At 34.5% G+C, this 18,549-nt stretch overlaps 3 protein-coding genes across 3 annotated transcripts; 1 reads left to right on the top strand and 2 right to left on the bottom strand.

Annotated features, from left to right (window-relative positions):
- Positions 1-408: 408 nt before the first annotated feature.
- On the bottom strand, positions 409-1,847 carry LOC128158278 (paired mesoderm homeobox protein 2-like). Its single transcript, XM_052821037.1, has 4 exons — positions 1,785-1,847; positions 1,536-1,637; positions 1,069-1,265; positions 409-872 (listed from the first exon to the last, which is right to left on the bottom strand). Exons 1-4 carry the CDS (start codon positions 1,845-1,847, stop codon positions 569-571), a joined length of 666 nt encoding a protein of 221 aa, XP_052676997.1. The 3' UTR covers positions 409-568.
- A 6,271-nt stretch (positions 1,848-8,118) lies between these two features.
- Positions 8,119-12,373, top strand: LOC128159579 (uncharacterized). Its single transcript, XM_052822707.1, has 5 exons — positions 8,119-8,293; positions 9,857-10,096; positions 10,573-11,263; positions 11,357-11,411; positions 11,665-12,373. The coding sequence occupies exons 1-5, from the start codon at positions 8,260-8,262 to the stop codon at positions 12,097-12,099; spliced, it is 1,455 nt and encodes a 484-aa protein (XP_052678667.1). The 5' UTR covers positions 8,119-8,259; the 3' UTR covers positions 12,100-12,373.
- A 36-nt stretch (positions 12,374-12,409) lies between these two features.
- Positions 12,410-13,873, bottom strand: LOC128159580 (ninjurin-1-like). Its single transcript, XM_052822708.1, has 2 exons — positions 13,642-13,873; positions 12,410-13,016 (listed from the first exon to the last, which is right to left on the bottom strand). Exons 1-2 carry the CDS (start codon positions 13,672-13,674, stop codon positions 12,687-12,689), a joined length of 363 nt encoding a protein of 120 aa, XP_052678668.1. The 5' UTR covers positions 13,675-13,873; the 3' UTR covers positions 12,410-12,686.
- Positions 13,874-18,549: the final 4,676 nt, after the last annotated feature.

The raw sequence follows: 18,549 nt of genomic DNA, 5'->3' as shown, positions 1-18,549 counted from the left end.
TCGCTTCATTTACCTACCATGCGATTTATAATCATGCTAACAGTTAAACTACAACCCGTAAGTTATTGAAAACAAGATATATTTTGTTCAGAGCATAAAAGGAAATTCATCTTGTGATTTCCAAGGAAATGGTTTTGTTTGCATCTATTTCCGGTTGAGCGCCACCTACACAGCTATGCTACATAAAGATAAGGCGTAAGATAGTTCCTTGTCCATTTTGGTGCTATGGTGCTAACCCAAAACTCCATAGAATGAGATTTAGAATTCCTAGGAGATTGATCAATGCATTGATATTTAATAGGAACGTTCTTTTTGCATGTTGATTCTTCCAGTACTTTGATTATCCAACTCACCAAAACCCCACATGATCAACAACAATAAAATTATCTATGGGACACATGGACCACTAATACCGGTATATAACACAACAAGACATAATAAAATAATTGTTTTATTCTAATTTCTTTATATCAGAGTAGCACATTTACAACGGTCGATCAAGTATGTACATAATTTATAATAATTCATATTCAGTCAATGTCATTATGAAATAAATTTCCTAGTGACGTCATTGGAGCGTCATCATTTGATACCCTGACGTGTACGGCAAATGCATTTGGTTGACTGGCATCAAGGGTTGGGGAGGAGCATAGTGCCGGAAGTACGACTGTTGATAGTCCGAGATGTATTGTGGGTAAAAGGCTGGATAAGATGACGGGTACTCTGTAATGTTTTGTCTTTGTGGTATGGAGTAAGGTGATGGTGACGTCATCATCACTGTTGGTGGACTTGGTGACGAAGAAGCTCCGGAGGAGAAAGACGAGTTTCCGTCGTCCGAACGGGCCGCCAAAGAGTTCGGTAAATAGTGGAAACTGATAAAAAAAAATTAAAAAGCAATTAAAATCAATACTCTTAGGTACGTTATTGTAAATGTAATGTTTCAGTTTTAAAGATATGCTGAGAGGAAAATCTTAATGATTTAATGACGTTGATAATGGCGCTGACGTTATGCTGGTGTCTGAGCTCTTAATTACGATACAATGTAGATGATAATAAATTATTATTTACTTTTTCGATGGAAGACGGTCGGGCTGCAGTCGACTTTCTCCATGCATCTCGGGTGGGCTACAGGAAATGAGATGTGAATTATTCTCTGATGTCACGGGGACGTCTTGATTCGTTGTGTAGAACTGTTTCCTCATCCAGTTCATCTGAGCGTCTTTAGATTCGCGCTTGAACTTAGCGCGTCTGTTCTGAAACCAAATCTGAAAAAAAGGGTGAATATAATATTACCCAAAAGGCATGTTTTTTTAATTTTTGTTTTTGTTTTTGTTTGAAGGGATAAACATCAATATATTTAATGAAAAAACTGTCAATTTTAGAATTGATGCCTTAAATTCAAGATTATAAGCGACTTCTTTCTTTAAAATTATTTCCAATAGTTTACTGGTTTGATTTTTTATAATATCTTAACGCCAAAATATAGAAATCTGTCTGATGTTGGATATTGCGGGACTGTAGGTGACCAGACTTACCGCCACTCTCTCTGACGACACGCCCACTTTCTCTGCCAGGTTCTCGATACTCTCAGAGTCTGGGTACTGGTGTGAACGGAACGATTCCTCCAAAGTCTCCAGCTAAATTAGAATAATGCAAATTTATATTGATAGTTTATCTTCTATATTGATATAACAATCGTTTTTTTTTTAAATTGTTCCAAACGATCAGACACGTTCGTTAGATTTCGATATAAGTCAAACCAATTTCTGTGTTTAGATTGTTACCTGATCTTGACGGTACTTAATTCGGGATCGAGTAGGAACTTTTTTTGGCTCGGAAATTCCCATGATTATTGTTATCGGTTGGAACTTGCTACAAATTAACATAACAATAAGATTAAATTTTTTTATCTGTTTTCATTAATCACGATTTCCAAATTATATAATACTAAGTAAATTGAAATATTTATTATCATATCAAAATTATATGCAAGCACTTTTCTTTAAAACTATTTCAACGGATCTTATAAAATTTTACATTATTACATTTAACAATTTTACATTACCTTTTGATACCAGCAAAGTTAATCAAATTAATGATGAATTGATATTTGTCCTTCCCTTTTTATATGTTTTGGTGTTCGTTGTTGATTCTTTGATCTCTCCCGCTGGGTTCGATGAGGAAAAAGTAAGTGAATTTTGGACGAAGAGCACTACCCAGATAATGAGTGTAATTACCCGCGGGGAGGGTGGGAGGGGGGAGGTGTTCACGGCGGGTCGTCTGATCTGTCTACGTCACGCGCCAAATGTTGTTACTAGACCACGCGCAACAGGAGGCAAATTAATTAATTAATGATTGGTCAATTATCAATTGACAATTATCTTATTTAGACAGAGAGTTGGAGAAATAAATTAGGGGTAATTTTTGACTGATCATCTTGAACACATGTGTCAAAATATCTGAATACACAACAAGATATTGCCGTATGGAATTTGTTATTTGATGTGAAAATATCAGCAATACCGTAAATTTTGAGTGTATTACGTCACAAGACGAACTTGACGAACGTCTACAAACACTGGTTAATTTGTTAGACTCCTCTTTTGGCCAACATTTTAAGCTTCAATCCAAAAATCCGAAACAAACAAATACAGTACGCAGTACCCATAGACGTACAGTATACCTATCGGTTGACGATAAGCCCTGGTTTGATAGGAAATTAAAATCTTTGTATAAGGATTATGTTGTCGCGTTGCGCAAATTTAACAGTTATAAATGTAATTCTAACCATGCGGATCTTTTAAGTAAAAAACGTATCTACAAAAAACACGAAGCCAAAGCCAAACGTATCTACAAAAATACTGAAGGTGACCAATTATCTTTGTTAAAACAAAACAACCCAAAACAATTTTTCGCAAAATTTAAGAAAAGGTCTAAAACTAATTCAAATATTTCTTTGGAAAATTTTTACGAGCATTTTAAATCAATTGCTTCCACGCAGGATGACGGTGACATCGAAAGTGGAAATGAAGGTTTAGATATTAATTGTATTTTTGAAGAGCTAGATAAAAACATTAGTATTGATGAAATTAAAGAGGCTATCGGTAATCTAAAGCCTGGAAAATCCCACGGTGAAGATGGAATTTTGAACGAATATTTTATTGAATTTCAAGACTATTTTTTACCTATACTACATAATCTCTTTAATTGTATATTAAATACTGGTATTTTTCCCAGTACGTGGTCTTCCTCAATAATTATTCCAGTGTTTAAAAAGGGTGATTCTACAGACCCTAACAACTACAGGGGTATAAGTCTTGTTAGTAATATGTGTAAGTTATTTACTTCAATTTTAAACAAACGGTTATTGGAATGGTCAAAATATAATGATGTTATAACGGATGCACAATTTGGTTTTAAACCAAGCTGTGGAACACTTGATGCTATTTTTGCTTTACATTATATTATTAGTAACAGTCTATGTAAAAAGAAGAGGTTATATTGTGCATTCATCGATTTTAAAAAAGCGTTTGATTCTATTGATAGACGACTTTTGTGGCTTAAACTTTCAAAGGTTGGCATTGAAGGAAAATTATTGTCAGTTATTAAAGCGTTATATCGTCATGTGAAATCCTGTATTGGTGTTGATGGATTTTTAAGTGAATATTTTTGTAATAACCTAGGATTAATGCAGGGCGAAGTGTTATCACCTATTTTATTCAATTTATATGTTAACGATTTCGAAAATAGCTTTTTAAATGCCGGTTGTTTGTCTTACGAGTTATCTTCCCTAAATCTGTTTCTTTTAATGTACGCTGATGATATGGTCCTGTTCTCTGAATCTGTGGAAGGTTTACAATGTCGTTTGAATGAACTACATAGCTATTGTAATACTTGGAAAATGCATGTTAATGCGGAAAAGTCAAAAATTGTGGTTTTTAGAAACAATGGCAGAGTAAAAGATAGTGAGTGTTGGCATATTGGTAATGATGTTTTAGAAATTGTACAACAATTCACTTACTTAGGAATACTTTTCAACTTTAACAACAAGGTTACCAAAGCTGAAAAACAATTATCTGAACAAGGAAGAAAAGCATTGTTTGCGCTTAGAAAGAATATACGGGGAATGTCATTTAATATAGAAACTTTATTGTCGCTTTTTGACTGTTTTATTGGTGGAATTGTTAATTACTGTTCAGAAATATGGGGAAATAATATAGGTTGCAATATCGAGAAACTTCATACAGACTTCTGTAAACAAATTCTCGGAGTGAAGAAAAGTACAAATACTGCTTACTTATATGCTGAATTAGGCCGTGTGCCCCTTGTACATTATAGAATGTTTAACATTATTAAGTTTTGGAAAAATGTCTTAATTAGTGACAATTGTATAATTAGACATTGCTACGAAGTTATGTATATCAATTGTGAAGAACACAGTTATAAAAACTGGGTTTTCTATGTAAAGAAAATTCTCATTGACCTCGGTTTTTTTGATATATGGTCTAACCAAAAAATAAACAATGGTATTTTACAACTTGTAAAACAAAGAATTTTTGATCAGGCAAAACAAGATATTTTTGCAAATATTGAAAATTCAAAGAAATGTTCTTTTTACAAATATCTTATCGATGGTATACATCTTCAATACTATTTAAGAAAATCTATTCCCATTAAATTACAGAAATATATAACTAAATTACGACTATCGTCACATCGCCTGGCTATTGAAACTGGTAGATATAATAACACAAATAGAGAAAATAGATTTTGTCCACATTGCAAATCTAGTGTTGAAGATGAATTCCATTTTTTATTTGTTTGTCCTCTATACAGAACATTGCGCAGATTATACATGAAAGAATATTATTATAAAAAACCTTGTATGTTTAAATTAATTCAACTTTTTAATACTGACAATGTTAAAGATCTCTGTAATCTTGGCAAATTCATCTCAAAAAGTATGTTATTAAGGGACAACTGTATTACATAATTGTAGTCTTTTGTTTTCTCAACCTGTATATGTAACAGTAAATGTTATCATCTGTACGTGCACAAGTTCTCCTGTAAATACACTACCACCTCATGTTATACATATGTCATACTGATAAGCTGTAAAGCTTAAAGAAATAAAGAATTGAAATTGAAATTGAATTTGTCGTGATTAGTAAAATACCGAGACATTTTGTTGTTACATATTTTTTTTTGTTATACTTTCATGTTAAATACTGAAATCTGATTGGTTAAGACGCAGTTAATAATATTTACTATTACCCTCAGCGTTAGCAACGCACTTGGCAACGGGTAACATTATAAAATGTTACATGCGCGAAAATTATGCGCGTACGGTTCGCTGTAGAATTCACGTTATTCCTATATAAAAGCAGTAAAATTTTCTTAAAAATTTAAAAAAAGACATTCAGTATAACAAAATAAATAGTGCCTGTTTGGGAGGATAACAGTTGAAATTGACACCCCTCGAAAACCATTGTCAACCTCCGCTTCGCGTCGGTTGACAATGGTTTTCTCGGGGTGTCAATTTCAACTGTTACCCTCCCAAACAGGCACTATTTATATAATATTATTTGTACATATATATTGTATGAGTCAGCATTAACAATGAAATGGTTATTATAGTGATTCTGTAGGTTTTTGACTCTATTGTTTCTTTTTTTTTTCTTATTTCTCTGTTTTATTGTTAAAATATTGATAGATATAACATTCGCTAATATTAATATCATTGAAAAATATTATAATCCTCTCAACAAATTATGATTTTAACAGACCTGAAACAGTTCTTAGAAATGATATCAACACTGAAATTTTGACTCAGTTCTATCATATTTATCATAAAGATATTGTTATTGTGAGCTGATTATAAATGTGTATATCAATATTACTTACATTGTACAAAATATAACGTGCGATTTTTTAGATATATTTTTATTCATAATTTAATTTAAACAATATTTTATTATGCATTATATAACATAAACGGATGGGATAGCAGGCTTTGCCTATATAAATCCTGTCCGACATACATTAATATTTATTCCTGGTGTGTACAATGCATTTATCAACAAGAGAACGCAGATTTTGTTAAACATAACCAATACAATATCAATATATACATGTACATATTAAATTTTTAGAATTTAAGCACAATTCTCTTGTTTGAAATGATTACACTAGAATATGTTCAAGCTACGTGTACATGTTATACTCAACAAAAACAACGTTTGACATAAACTTCAATATTTTTTAACGTTCGGCTATTTTTTAGGGGATCTGGACGGTTTTTACATTGTTTACAATTAGATATAGAAACTTACTATTATTTTTTTTTTCTTTTGTCGATGTATATCTACTTTGGTATAACTTCAATGATGATATTTTTTATTATAATCTTTGATATTGTCATTTTTTTTCGTAATAATGTAAATTTTGTGTCACAATTTGACAGGAGAGGGCGTTTTAAGTTTGCAGAACTTGTGCTCGATCCTTCCGTATATACCATCTTAACAATAAAATACGTTCAAACCAAACCATATAACTGCACATAGACAAAGTTTAAGAATGATGATGCTGTTTTACAAAATTAAGACCCTCATATGAGCCAAAAAGAGGTTAACAAAGGTGGAAAATTTTTGGTATGGGGAAGTGATTTGTATTTTGAAAAACATAATTGCATTAGTTGAACCACTGTACAAAATAATCATAATTCACAAATAGATTCAAGCAAAGATATCTTATACATTGTTTTCAATCGCTTCTTCTTTCAGCTGAATGGTGTTTACTATGTCGTTTATTGTGTATCTTGTGTATTTTGCTTAGCTCTCATATTTGTTTTCTGTTGATATTTTTATCTCACACGTTGTTTTGTCTACCCTCGTCTGCATATGGAGAAAGCTTTTAAAGACTAATAAGTAAGTCGGTAAGCCAGTATATATCAAATAGTAAGAATGTCTTTGTTACATGTATGTACAATATATTATATTAATTGTAAGCATTAACTGGTGTGTCAAATCACCTTAAGTAAATTGTTTATGTACGTTATATACCAGGTATAGAGTAGAAAATGCGATTTCTTCATATTGTTTATTTTACGAGGTTAAAAAAATGCTTTCTGTTCATTTGTCCGATAATATGTAAATATTGTGGAAATGACAACATTCTGGCTATAAATGAAATCAGTGGTATGTTCTAAAAATAAAGGGAGTTGAATTATTAAAAACCGTACATACACGCTTTTCTTTGCATATCATATTTTGAATAAATTTCACGCAGTAAGTAAAATGTTGTTCCAGGACTGCTTCCACTCATGCAACTCTCAAGTTTGGTTTTAAATAAGAAAATGATTAAGTAAACCAGTATTAATTTTACGAATCAATCATTTTTGATCGTCAAAATTTTAGCTGTTTTCACAAACAAGTAGTTCGAGCAATGTATATATTTTAATGCATGATGATACTACTGGAAAATTTAAACTCTTTCTTAAATCCAGTCGTTGGAAAAATTGGTATTTGTTTGCATATAGGAGCGTTGACATTGTCCCGATTTCGTGAGAACATGATCATCTTAATTACGTTTATTACGTTTATTATTCCATAAACGCTATTGCTTCGATTTAAATTTTATTAAAAGAATGAAGTATTAAAATCAATAACAAGCTGTTGCAACTCAAAACTCCACGTTCCCGGAAAATTTACCCTTGTTTATACTGTTATCGCGAGGGAATATTGATATACTTATATAATATGCAATATGATATGTAGTTACCCCCCCCCCCCCCCCCCCCCCCCCCCCACCACCACATCACAACTTTCCGATCCAAAGTCAACGGCAGAGCTCTACGTTGTAGGTAGCACCCAGACAATCATAGTCCATCGTCAATGGTGCAAATTCTATCCCTAACCGAGCAGAACGGGGGGGGGGGGGGGGGGGGGGGGGGCTCAGTGACGTACATGTACATGTAGACGGTTTGTTAGAATGTAGATGATTAACTGGTTATTCATGACTTTATTTCCTCTATGAATGAACAATGCACGGCTGGATAATCCCACACAGACACAGAGATAATGCAGTGCGCGTCACAGCCGCACCCCCGGGCCCAGTCAGCTGATCATGCGTGACGGATGACCACTGTAGGAAATCCATCAACTTGTTTTTTATCCCCTCCAGATAGCTGTAATCTGTTGTCTTTACGATAGTTATTTTTCTATTTATTGTTTTCACCATTCGGTGTGTTTGGATCGGATAATGGGAAATTGCACGAAGTTTGAAAACAAATCAGGTATGTGAATCAATTGAATGACAAACAGTGTGTTTATATACTTCAGTTACTATGATTTAAGGACTCTTTACGACTAGCTAATGATATTATCAGTATATTGAGGAGTTTTAATCGGTCAACAATAAGGTGATACTTAACATACATATAGTATAAAAAATAAAATGCGAAGTGTCATCTTATTAATAATTTTCCTATCTAATATATCTTACCTATAATACTTATTCACTGTTAATAGTATGTCTCTGCCGTACGACCTAACACAGTTTCTATCAGATCACATCAAAGCTATGTTTATTCTATTAAAATCGTAAGTAGCTATATGTAAACTCTGACTTTCGTCCAATTGTTTTCGTCTCTTTTGCCGTTATCCTTCTCTCTATACATATTAGTCTCTCTCTCTCTCTCTCTCTCTCTCTCTCTCTCTCTCTCTCTCTCTCTCTCTCTCTCTCTCTCTCTCTCTCTCTCAATTCAACCTCTCGTTGAAAGAATATGTAGTTTTTTTGTATTAAAATGAAATAGAAGACGAGAGTCATTTTCTGTTGAATTGTGCAATGTATTCTGATTTTAGAGGGGAATTTTTTAATAATGTAGGATATAATCCAACACTTGTAATGTCAAATTTAGACTGTATTATTTTTCTAATGTCAAATTTTTCGAGACAAACCTTTAAATATTTACTTGAACCTTACCTTTACAGACAATCATTATTGTATAAAATGCGTAATATGTGTATATATATTATAATTGTATTTGCATATAGCCGGGCCGGGTGTTTCATTATCTATTTTGTATTTCATTTTGTAATTTGTTATATCACATGTCACTATGATAAATTATTTACTCACTTACTTACAAACTTATTTATATACACCCCTTTAATCCCGTTTGTCTGTCCCATAAGCTCTCAATCGATACTCGATTTCTTATATCGCTATATTTCCCCTCTTTGCATTATTTTTTATCTATCAATGACCATCCTTTTACCATCTCCCTCTATCTGTCTGTCTATTTCTTTAACTATCTCTCAAAATAGATACTTTATTAACATTGATGGTATTCCGTGTAGATGTTAACCTGTTGTCCAAGACACTCTAGGATGTATGGGGACAAAAGACACCCCCCCATTCTGTTTTTCATCATCCATATATTTTCGAGTGAACCTCAATATTGTAATATCAATTCTCTGTGTCATCAGGCTATTTCGGGTCTTTCCCTTCGTTTTCCCTCTCTATTTTACATATCATTTTTTTGTTTATGTTGTCCTGTTAATGATGACAGTGTCACTGGCCCTTTGATTGGATCTTCGAATTCCCAGGACATTTTGGTTGGGATCGTACATTTTCTGAGACATAAATCTTATGCTTTCTATAAGACATAGCTATCATTATAACCAGTAAAATCACATACATGTATAAACACTTGCGATTGATTCAATGATTGCTAAGAATGCTACATATTATATTTTGTATCTTTGGTAATCACCTTCTCAAATGTTCTTCGAACTGTATGAAAATTGACTGTAATTTTACACACATGTATATTTGTTGTTGTTTTTATCCAAAGATCACACATGTAGACTGGTGGACTGTGATGGCGAAGTTTCCCAATGGACAACGGACGACCTTAAACAGTACTGTATCCTGAAGGACGCCGCGCACATCTCCTGTCTAGACGTGACGTTATTGTATCGCGTCATCACGTGCAACGTACCCGGATCATACGGGTACTCCAACGACATTCTTCCGGCGGCCATCTGGGTGCGCAATGACTGCTACGCGCAGTTCAAAGTCTGCTACACAACAGGTAAACACGGTCATTTTGTCCGTTATATTTAACGACAGTAAGGGGGACAGGTTTATTGCTTCTTCATTTCTTGAGACACATACCAATGTAGTGTAGGGAATTCAGAGTATCGTAAATCTATCATGGCCATATTTGTTATGTGAAAAGAAGATATATAGGCTCGCAGACGATATGTTTGCGATATTTCGCTTTTCAATATTGAAATGCCTTTATAATTGTATAATATACTGGTTTTAAAAGTTTCTTTTGATTTTTCTTTTCAAAATTTATTGAATATTAATACGATTATTTTTAGTGGACTGATTTTTAAATTTGTTTGATCATGGCTTTTTAAATTCATTGTAGGCGCCAACAAAATGATCAATATATATATAACCAATGCATATTGGAGGCAATGTCCATTCTTACATATTTTAGATGACCTCCTCGTGTTTACAAGAAAAAAATAACATTGTAACTGTCTTTTGATTTTGTAGGTGAACTGAAGACTTTGAGTAGTGAACTAAACAACCCATGGTTCAATGTTCTTTTCGACAACAAGAACACCACAAGTAACTTGTACGGAAACATCACACAGACCGGAGCATTACCGTACAAAAAATTCACAAAACTTCGATATTCTAACGATTTTCCCATCATTCCCAAACCACCAAGACAAAAGCCCTGGGGACATTTCCCCAGGCGACAACAATCAAGTGCTGAAGAGTCAGAGGACGCCCCGACAGAAAAAGTGTTTACGTCACCGGAAACAACAACACAGGGAAAACCAATCTCAGAGACCTCAACGATTCCGGAGAAGACAAACACCTGGTCAAGAAAGAGCACAACTTTTAAACCACCTCACTCATCATCTACGAATCCTTCCACCGCAAGTTCAAGTCCGAGCTCTACCCCAAACGACTTCCTGCATGAAAACAATCTATACTTCTCGAATAGTGGAGTGATACGAGCAGGAGCAGACGACATTGGTGTTGATGTTCGGGGAACCACCACACACCACGATGTTAAAAATACCACTGAGGACAGATCTGAAGAGAGCACTCCTTTAGGGAGTTTCCCTCTGCTTGAAGCTGACCAACTCCTGCTAGGGGCTGTTTTTGGAATTTTATTTCTATTGTTAGTGCTTGCCGGATTGATCTTATATAAATGTAGACACAAGGTCAAAGGGTAAGTTTGGGTTATATGAGCAGGGATTAATCTTATTCGTTTATCCTGTTGTATTTTTTTCTTCAAAACTAACATGCATACTTAATGTTATAGGTGTGTTAACGGTAGGAAAGAATCCCGCGATCACAGAGGAGTCACTGTAGATAAGGTAACGAGACCTTTATCATTGAAAACTGCACAAACGCAAAGTATTAAAACATACATGATATACATCGATCCTGATGCATTGATCCTCTTAAAAGCACCGAGTCATGTACAGTGGCTTGTATATTAGCAATTTAAACTACACTGTACTTTCTTTGAGAAATAATAATGAAGAAAGGTAAAAGTATTCTATGCTGAAACATGCTATCAAATTATGAGTACAAGTACCAATATTAAATGGTACTTAACTTTTCCAGGACATATCTTACATCAGTGGACCAAGTCTAGCACAGTTTGTGGGACCAGGATTTCATTATGGCAACACAATAGATCCTGGTCCGAGCCATCCCGAGCACGACTTACCAATAGACAACCAGTACTTCATACTACAACCAGAAAACCAATCGAACACGCCCCGCCATCCTTGGGAGTACAGTTCGAACACTCGACTCGACGATTGCGACGACGAGCCACATAAGTATTTCGTCCTCGAAAACTTCCCCGCTAATCTGGTCTTTCTCAGAGACAAGGACGATTATGACAATATCTCCCCGCACCCCTGTGGGGGTGAGGCAGCCACACAAGGCCATCAGTCACGTGACGTGGAGGACGAGGACCAGAGAATCGTCGGTTACAGTCGAATAGGCGATACAAATAGACACAACCACCATCATAGGATCTCTCAAGTCTGACCATAATGGGGTCATAGAAACGTTTGTGATAATTAGTGCCAAAACATTGACTAATGACTGATGCAGTCCGACCCTGATCATTTGATCTTCTGGTGTGAGGTGGTGCAGTATACCAGACTATGATGCACATTACGTTCATTAGTTCATATCAACTCTTGTGTGAAGCTATTTATATATTGTGCTTTAATTTATTTCAATTAATATCAAGGATGTAGAAGGAATTTTTTACCAAAAAATAAACTGATTTTTTTTATTTTAAAATTAGATTGTTCACTAGCTGCAACTTGAATCTGATAAAAAAAAATTGTCATAGAAATATTTAGATTTTAATCATTTACCATTATGCATAATCATACAATTAGAACAAAGCATAGAATTTCAATACAGTGCTTTGTCTATACATGTATTTAGAAATTAAATGATTGATATGTTTGAGGAATGATCAAAATAATACCTTTTAGTGCATTCCTAATTTCGTTTCATCTATAATAACAAAATGTACATGTAAAGGCGCAAGCAAGACAATCGGTGCAAAATATACAGTATTTCACAATTACTAAACACTACAAGTATATATCCCCGAGAAATCACACTGACACTCCGAACACCCCTATTACTATATTTAGAACCACGATTCCAAATATGAGCGCCACCACCACATTGTTCATTAGGTTGGAGCGGCGGTCCTTCTCTAGATCTCCCTCCGTGGTCCCCAGGAACAGGAGGAGGAACCCCACCACTACCTGGACAATGATTGACAGGATCAGCAACACCAAGAGGGCGTAGTAATAGCTGTGGGAGGAGCCTCGGTCCAGCAGGGCCTTCAGCTGGGAGGAGTTGGCCACCAACAGCCCCACGTCTAGCAGCCCCTCGGCTACTGTCTTCTTCTGGGAGTAGGCCGACTTCTTCACCACGCTCTGAAAATAGACGGGACGTTCAACTTCCGCAAATCGTTCATGGCAGGAAAAAGTACAATACAATTGAACTTTCGTGCAGTGGATGCAGTCCCCTGGGGTATATTTATGATGATCTCGTTTAAAATATGAGCCAACTGTCTTTATTTCTGTTTTTAGATGCTCTTACTACTATTATTAAGCCATCTTTAAATAACTACAAATAAGAATAACTGAAACTGGGCTTGTCTAAATGTCCACAAACACTCGTACTGAGTTATAAATACTGAAATATCGACCTGGTATAATGACCCAGACTCATAACTCTTACTTTTTATAGAATTAATAACACCTTCATGTAAATAATGAGGACTTCGATTCGAAATGAAAAAAAAATTAAGCGAATATTTTCAAACTCTTGATGAATATCCGTAAACGTTATGCCATGAAGTACATTTTAGAGATGAGAAAAAGAAAAGTAAGGCATTTAATTAACTTCTTGAATCTACTTTTTGCAGATAAAATAAACTAATTACATACAAAACGACGAAAATTGAAGGTCAACTCAAATCAGTTAAGCCAAAATGACAATTTGTAGCAATACTAAATAAGTGGTGTATAATGAACCTGGAGAGCTTCTATAGCCTACCTCTTTATTAGGAGGTGCTCCTTCTTCAGACATTGTGTGAGGAAACTTTTTTGTTTTGACAACGAGTCACATTTTTATCAATTCTTCCTTCACTGACGCATGCACACAAATAAACACATGTTTCCAGGTATATATATTTTGAACTGATAAGACGAATTTCGAGCAGACCCACCCGGTATCAGCATTTATTTACAGTTGCGATAAGACGCCCAATTTCTAGCTCCATATCTTCAGAGGAAAAGAGAAATAAATTTATGGTCCAAATATAACGAGAGGTCATCGCATATTGTATATAAAGGCAACATGATCTATGCATCTACCGCACACCCCTGGTACTAGTGTCTCAGGTAAAAACCGCGTGCCCCCGTGGTTAGGTCGTCCAAGTAATACTATCGATTATTGGACTGAAAAGGCAGATAAATCAGGGATAAATTAAATAAAAAAGATCCAGAAATTTGTCGTCATTTGATTTGAAAAAACATTCCTTCCTTATACGTACATGTACATATATTACATAATTTTGATATTTATAATACAATGTTGACGATGTGAATTTAAAAACCGTATCGGACCTTTGGCGGCTACAGAAATTGACAAAATGAAACTGCCAATTTACTAACACCAAGATTTGTAAGTCAGGAGGTTTTCTTTTTGATTAAAATGCAACACCGTTAAGAGATAATGTTGTAAAAATTTTGTACTTTCACGAAAATATTGATGCACTTTGATTTAGTTATATCGTACATGTTTATTTTTCACAAACGTAAAGGAGAACACCTTTCAAGAACCAAATATCAATACAAAACAATGAAAAAATAAGTCACATTCAAAATAAAAGTACTAATATGATAATTAGCACGACCTTAGGTATGATAAAAATAATAAAAAGCATGTAAATATTTGTTTTTGGTCATGTTTTATTTTGTTCTCTTTTGATATGATAAAACAGTAATCAGAAGTACACTCGGAATCAGTCTATAGGAGGAAACAGCGTGGCAGTGGCACTAAATAGATATATTAAGTTTTCAATAACAATTTCTTTTATTAATATCCCTCTATCAGTTTTCAAATCCCTACCTATTTTTGATTAAATTAAAAAAAAAAATGAATGGTAATAATACTTAAAGGGACTTAGACACGATTTGAGCTCAAAATTTTCAAGATTTGTTTTTTCAATTTTTATGTCTAAAATTGTTAAAATAGATTTTTTCAATGCTTTTGACAAAATTTGAAAGTAAAATATCGAGTTACGAGCGAGTTACAGAGGTTAGAGTTCTTTGTTTTGTAAACAAAGCCCGTGTCCTGTTAATGTTTACATATTTGTTGTATTGGTATAACGTTCATTCTAATGATGCTGTTTATTGTTATGAAATTATTTATGAACCCACTGAATCAGTTTACCTTGTTTTCACAACTTATTTTGATAAAGGAATGGCAATTTCTTTACTTTACAGTATTTGTAAACAAATATAAGACTCGAGCTTTGTTTACATTACAACGACTTCTTTCCTCTGTATCTCGTTTGTAACATAACTTCTAATATTCAAATTTTGGTAAATCATTCAAAATACTAAAGTAAACTATTTTATACATAAGAATATGAAATAAATTTTCATATGAAATCGTGTCTTATATTATAAAATGAATTATATTAACCTTCATCTGCTGGCATAAAATTCATATGAGGTCATATCAATGATCAAAATTTTGATATATGGTGGCTTTTATCACAGAGTCTGCATCATCTGTTTCATATTTGGATATTTTACTGGACATGGACATTGATTGTAACCTAACAACAAAACTTTATGATAAACGCAAAGACTTCAATTTCTCTATAGTCAACATTCCTTAATTATGTAGCAATATACCTTCATCACCTGCATATGGCGTTTTGTCTCTCAGTTGGTTCGATACGCAAGGGCATGCTCTTTGTATTTACAGTTTCTAAGACGAAGCAAGCTACAGGCAAAAAGTTTATAAAACAGGACTATCAACAGTCTCGCTTGAAGTCATCTTTTCGTAAGTTCTATGGTCCATACAACGACCTTGTCAGCAAATACAATCTTCCACTGGGTCGCATGCTGACTGACGTTCTTCATACTAATTATTAGACCATAATTAATCATCTAATTGTTTACGGACTTTTCCGATTATTTTTTCCCCGATTACGACAAAGAGCACACGGCGGTTGTGACCGGTCAGCAGAGGATGCTCACTCCTCCTAGGCACCTGATCCTACCTCTATCTATTTGGAGGTCTGTGTTGCTCTGCTTTGAATTTGTATTTCGTTTTATGGATTTTTGAGATGGTTCATGGTTTGTTATTGTCATTTTTTCATCGTTAGTAAGCATTTCTCAATGTTTTGTGTTTGTAGTGTGTGCCATAGTTTATAATAAAGAACAAGAGGCCCATGGGCCACATCGCTCACATAAACAGCAGTTCCTTGTGACATTCTATTTCGTAGCATATGCTTTTTCTATTTCAAACATTGAACCCCTTTCTGGGGCCCCAGTATTAATCCGAGGTTTATAGTTGGCTTTAACGACATAAACAGTAACATAGGAATGAAAATGTGAAGCAATGCGGTGGGACCGCACGAACACAGCCTGAAAAACAGAACGTAGAAGAGTTCAACATCAAGAGGAATAACTCTTAGACTGTACAGAACGCCATCAAGAAAGAGAACTCTTGGTTCCAGACTGTACAGAACAACATCAAGAAAGATAACTCTTGATACCACTACATTAGAGTTTACACAATTTAAGGATCCTTGCATAGTAATCTCACAAACTGTAGCATTATAGTTCTCGCGAAAAAACTTTTTAAAAACATTTCCAATATATCTTTTTATGTTAAACTTTGAACCCCTCTTGTGGCCTCAGTTTTAGTCCAGTGCCAAAGCTTTATTTATTTGGAATCTACATTCTTTAAGGATGCTTGCATAGTAATCTGACAAGCTGAAGCATTATAGTTCCCTAGAAAAAGATTTCCCTCTATATTTCTATGCTAAACTTTGAACACCTCTTGGGGCCCAGTATTAGATCGAGGGCCACGGCCTTTATAATTTCGAATATACACTATTTGAGAATGCTTACATATTCATCTGACAAATTGAAGCATTGTAGTTCTCGAGAAGAAGATTTTAAAACATTTTCCATATATACTTCTACATTTAAATTTAAACCCATGTTGGCTCCCCAGTATAAATCCAGGGGTCTCTATTTTAAAACTGTCGAACCTTCATTATCTAAGATTGTATGCATGATAATAATATCATTGTAGTATTGTACGTAGTTCTCGAGGAGAAGATTTTTTTAACGTTACCTTTATATTTCTATAATAAACTTTGACCCCCTCTTGGGGCCCCAGTATCGTTCCGGGGGTCACGATTTTACCAATTACGAATCTACATAAGCCAGGGATGCATGCATAATAATTCCACAAACTATAACATTGTAGTTCTTGAGAAGAACATTTTTAAACGTTTCCTTTATATTCTTTAAAATGTTTAAATTTTGAACCCCTCTTGGTGCCCCATTATTTGTCCGGGAGTCACGATTTTTACAAATTAGAATCTACATTATTTAAGGATGTACATTTATGCATAGTAATATCCCAAACTGTTTATAGTTCTTGAGAAGAAGTTTTTAAAACATTTTCCTGTATATGTTAAACCCCTCCTGGGGCCCCACTTTTTGTCCGGGGGTCACGATTTTTACAATTTAGAATCTTCACTATTAATACAACCTTTTGAGTAAATATTGGCATTTTTGGTGCAGTAGTTCTTCAGAAGAAAATTTTAAATCATTTTTCCTATGTAGTATGTTAAACTTTGAACCCCGCCTGGGGCTCCAGTTTTGGTCCGAGGGTCATGATTTCTACAATTTAGAGTCTTTACTATACATACCAAATGCCGGAACGCCCACAAAGGCCTCGAGCTGACATTTTCTTTAAGATAGGTTTCATTAATTCAAATTGCTGTACCAATAGTCGTATATCATATAATATCAGAATAACAATATTTTGTGCAAGAAAGTTCGTACATATTGTAGTATTTATTGTCAAGCAGACATCATACAAATACACATAAAACATGGGTTCATCAACAAGAGGTCACTATAGCCCTCGCCATGCATCGGGACACATCCGTCCTCGCCCAGGGAGCCCGTGGAGATCCGTGCAGGTGTCACTACCGCATCAAATTTTACTATATATTCTTACCAAAATTGCACAACTTTACATACAGATTAAAAATTCAAAACGAACTTCTGGAAAAAATCGTCTTGACATCTTTTTAAACAACGCTTTATTTACAAATTTCTAGCAAAATACACACGTGCATCCAGCAAGGCGTGAGACTTTGTTTACCTCCAAGTTACACGTGCCTAAAAATGAAGATCGGGCCTTTAACCCCCAACCCCCCCCCCCCCCCTCCGGAAACAACACGCATCAAAAATTCAAATGACCTCGCATTATTACAACACTGAAATAGTTAGACCTCTTACAAATTGTTTTTCATTTCATAAAAAGTTCAACTCCTGTCGCGTGCGGAAACGCCCCGAATTCAAAGGAAAATTCGGGAACTATTTTGCCTCGGCCATGTTTTGACGTGAACCTTCAGTGAAATACTGTTATTTGACACCTGCACGCGCTGTCTGAGTTAGGTCGTACGTACAATAAGTCCATAAATACCACAATATGCAACTATATTTTTATATGCAATTTTAACATCACCATGTGATTGTATACTCAGTATATTTCCTCATAAAATACGTAGTGATGCATTTGTAATACAATGAATCATAACTCATCATGGTTACAAAAATCGAAGAAATTTCAAAGTTCATAAATAAATTATCTTCTTTCTGCTTTAAACACTATTTGAACAAATTTTACGGGTTCATC

This window comes from Crassostrea angulata, chromosome 8 (assembly GCF_025612915.1).
Source record: "Crassostrea angulata isolate pt1a10 chromosome 8, ASM2561291v2, whole genome shotgun sequence".
NCBI classification, from domain to species: domain Eukaryota; kingdom Metazoa; phylum Mollusca; class Bivalvia; order Ostreida; family Ostreidae; genus Magallana; species Magallana angulata.
Note: the sequence above shows the minus strand (reverse complement) of the source record. Positions and strands in the feature narration are given on the sequence as shown.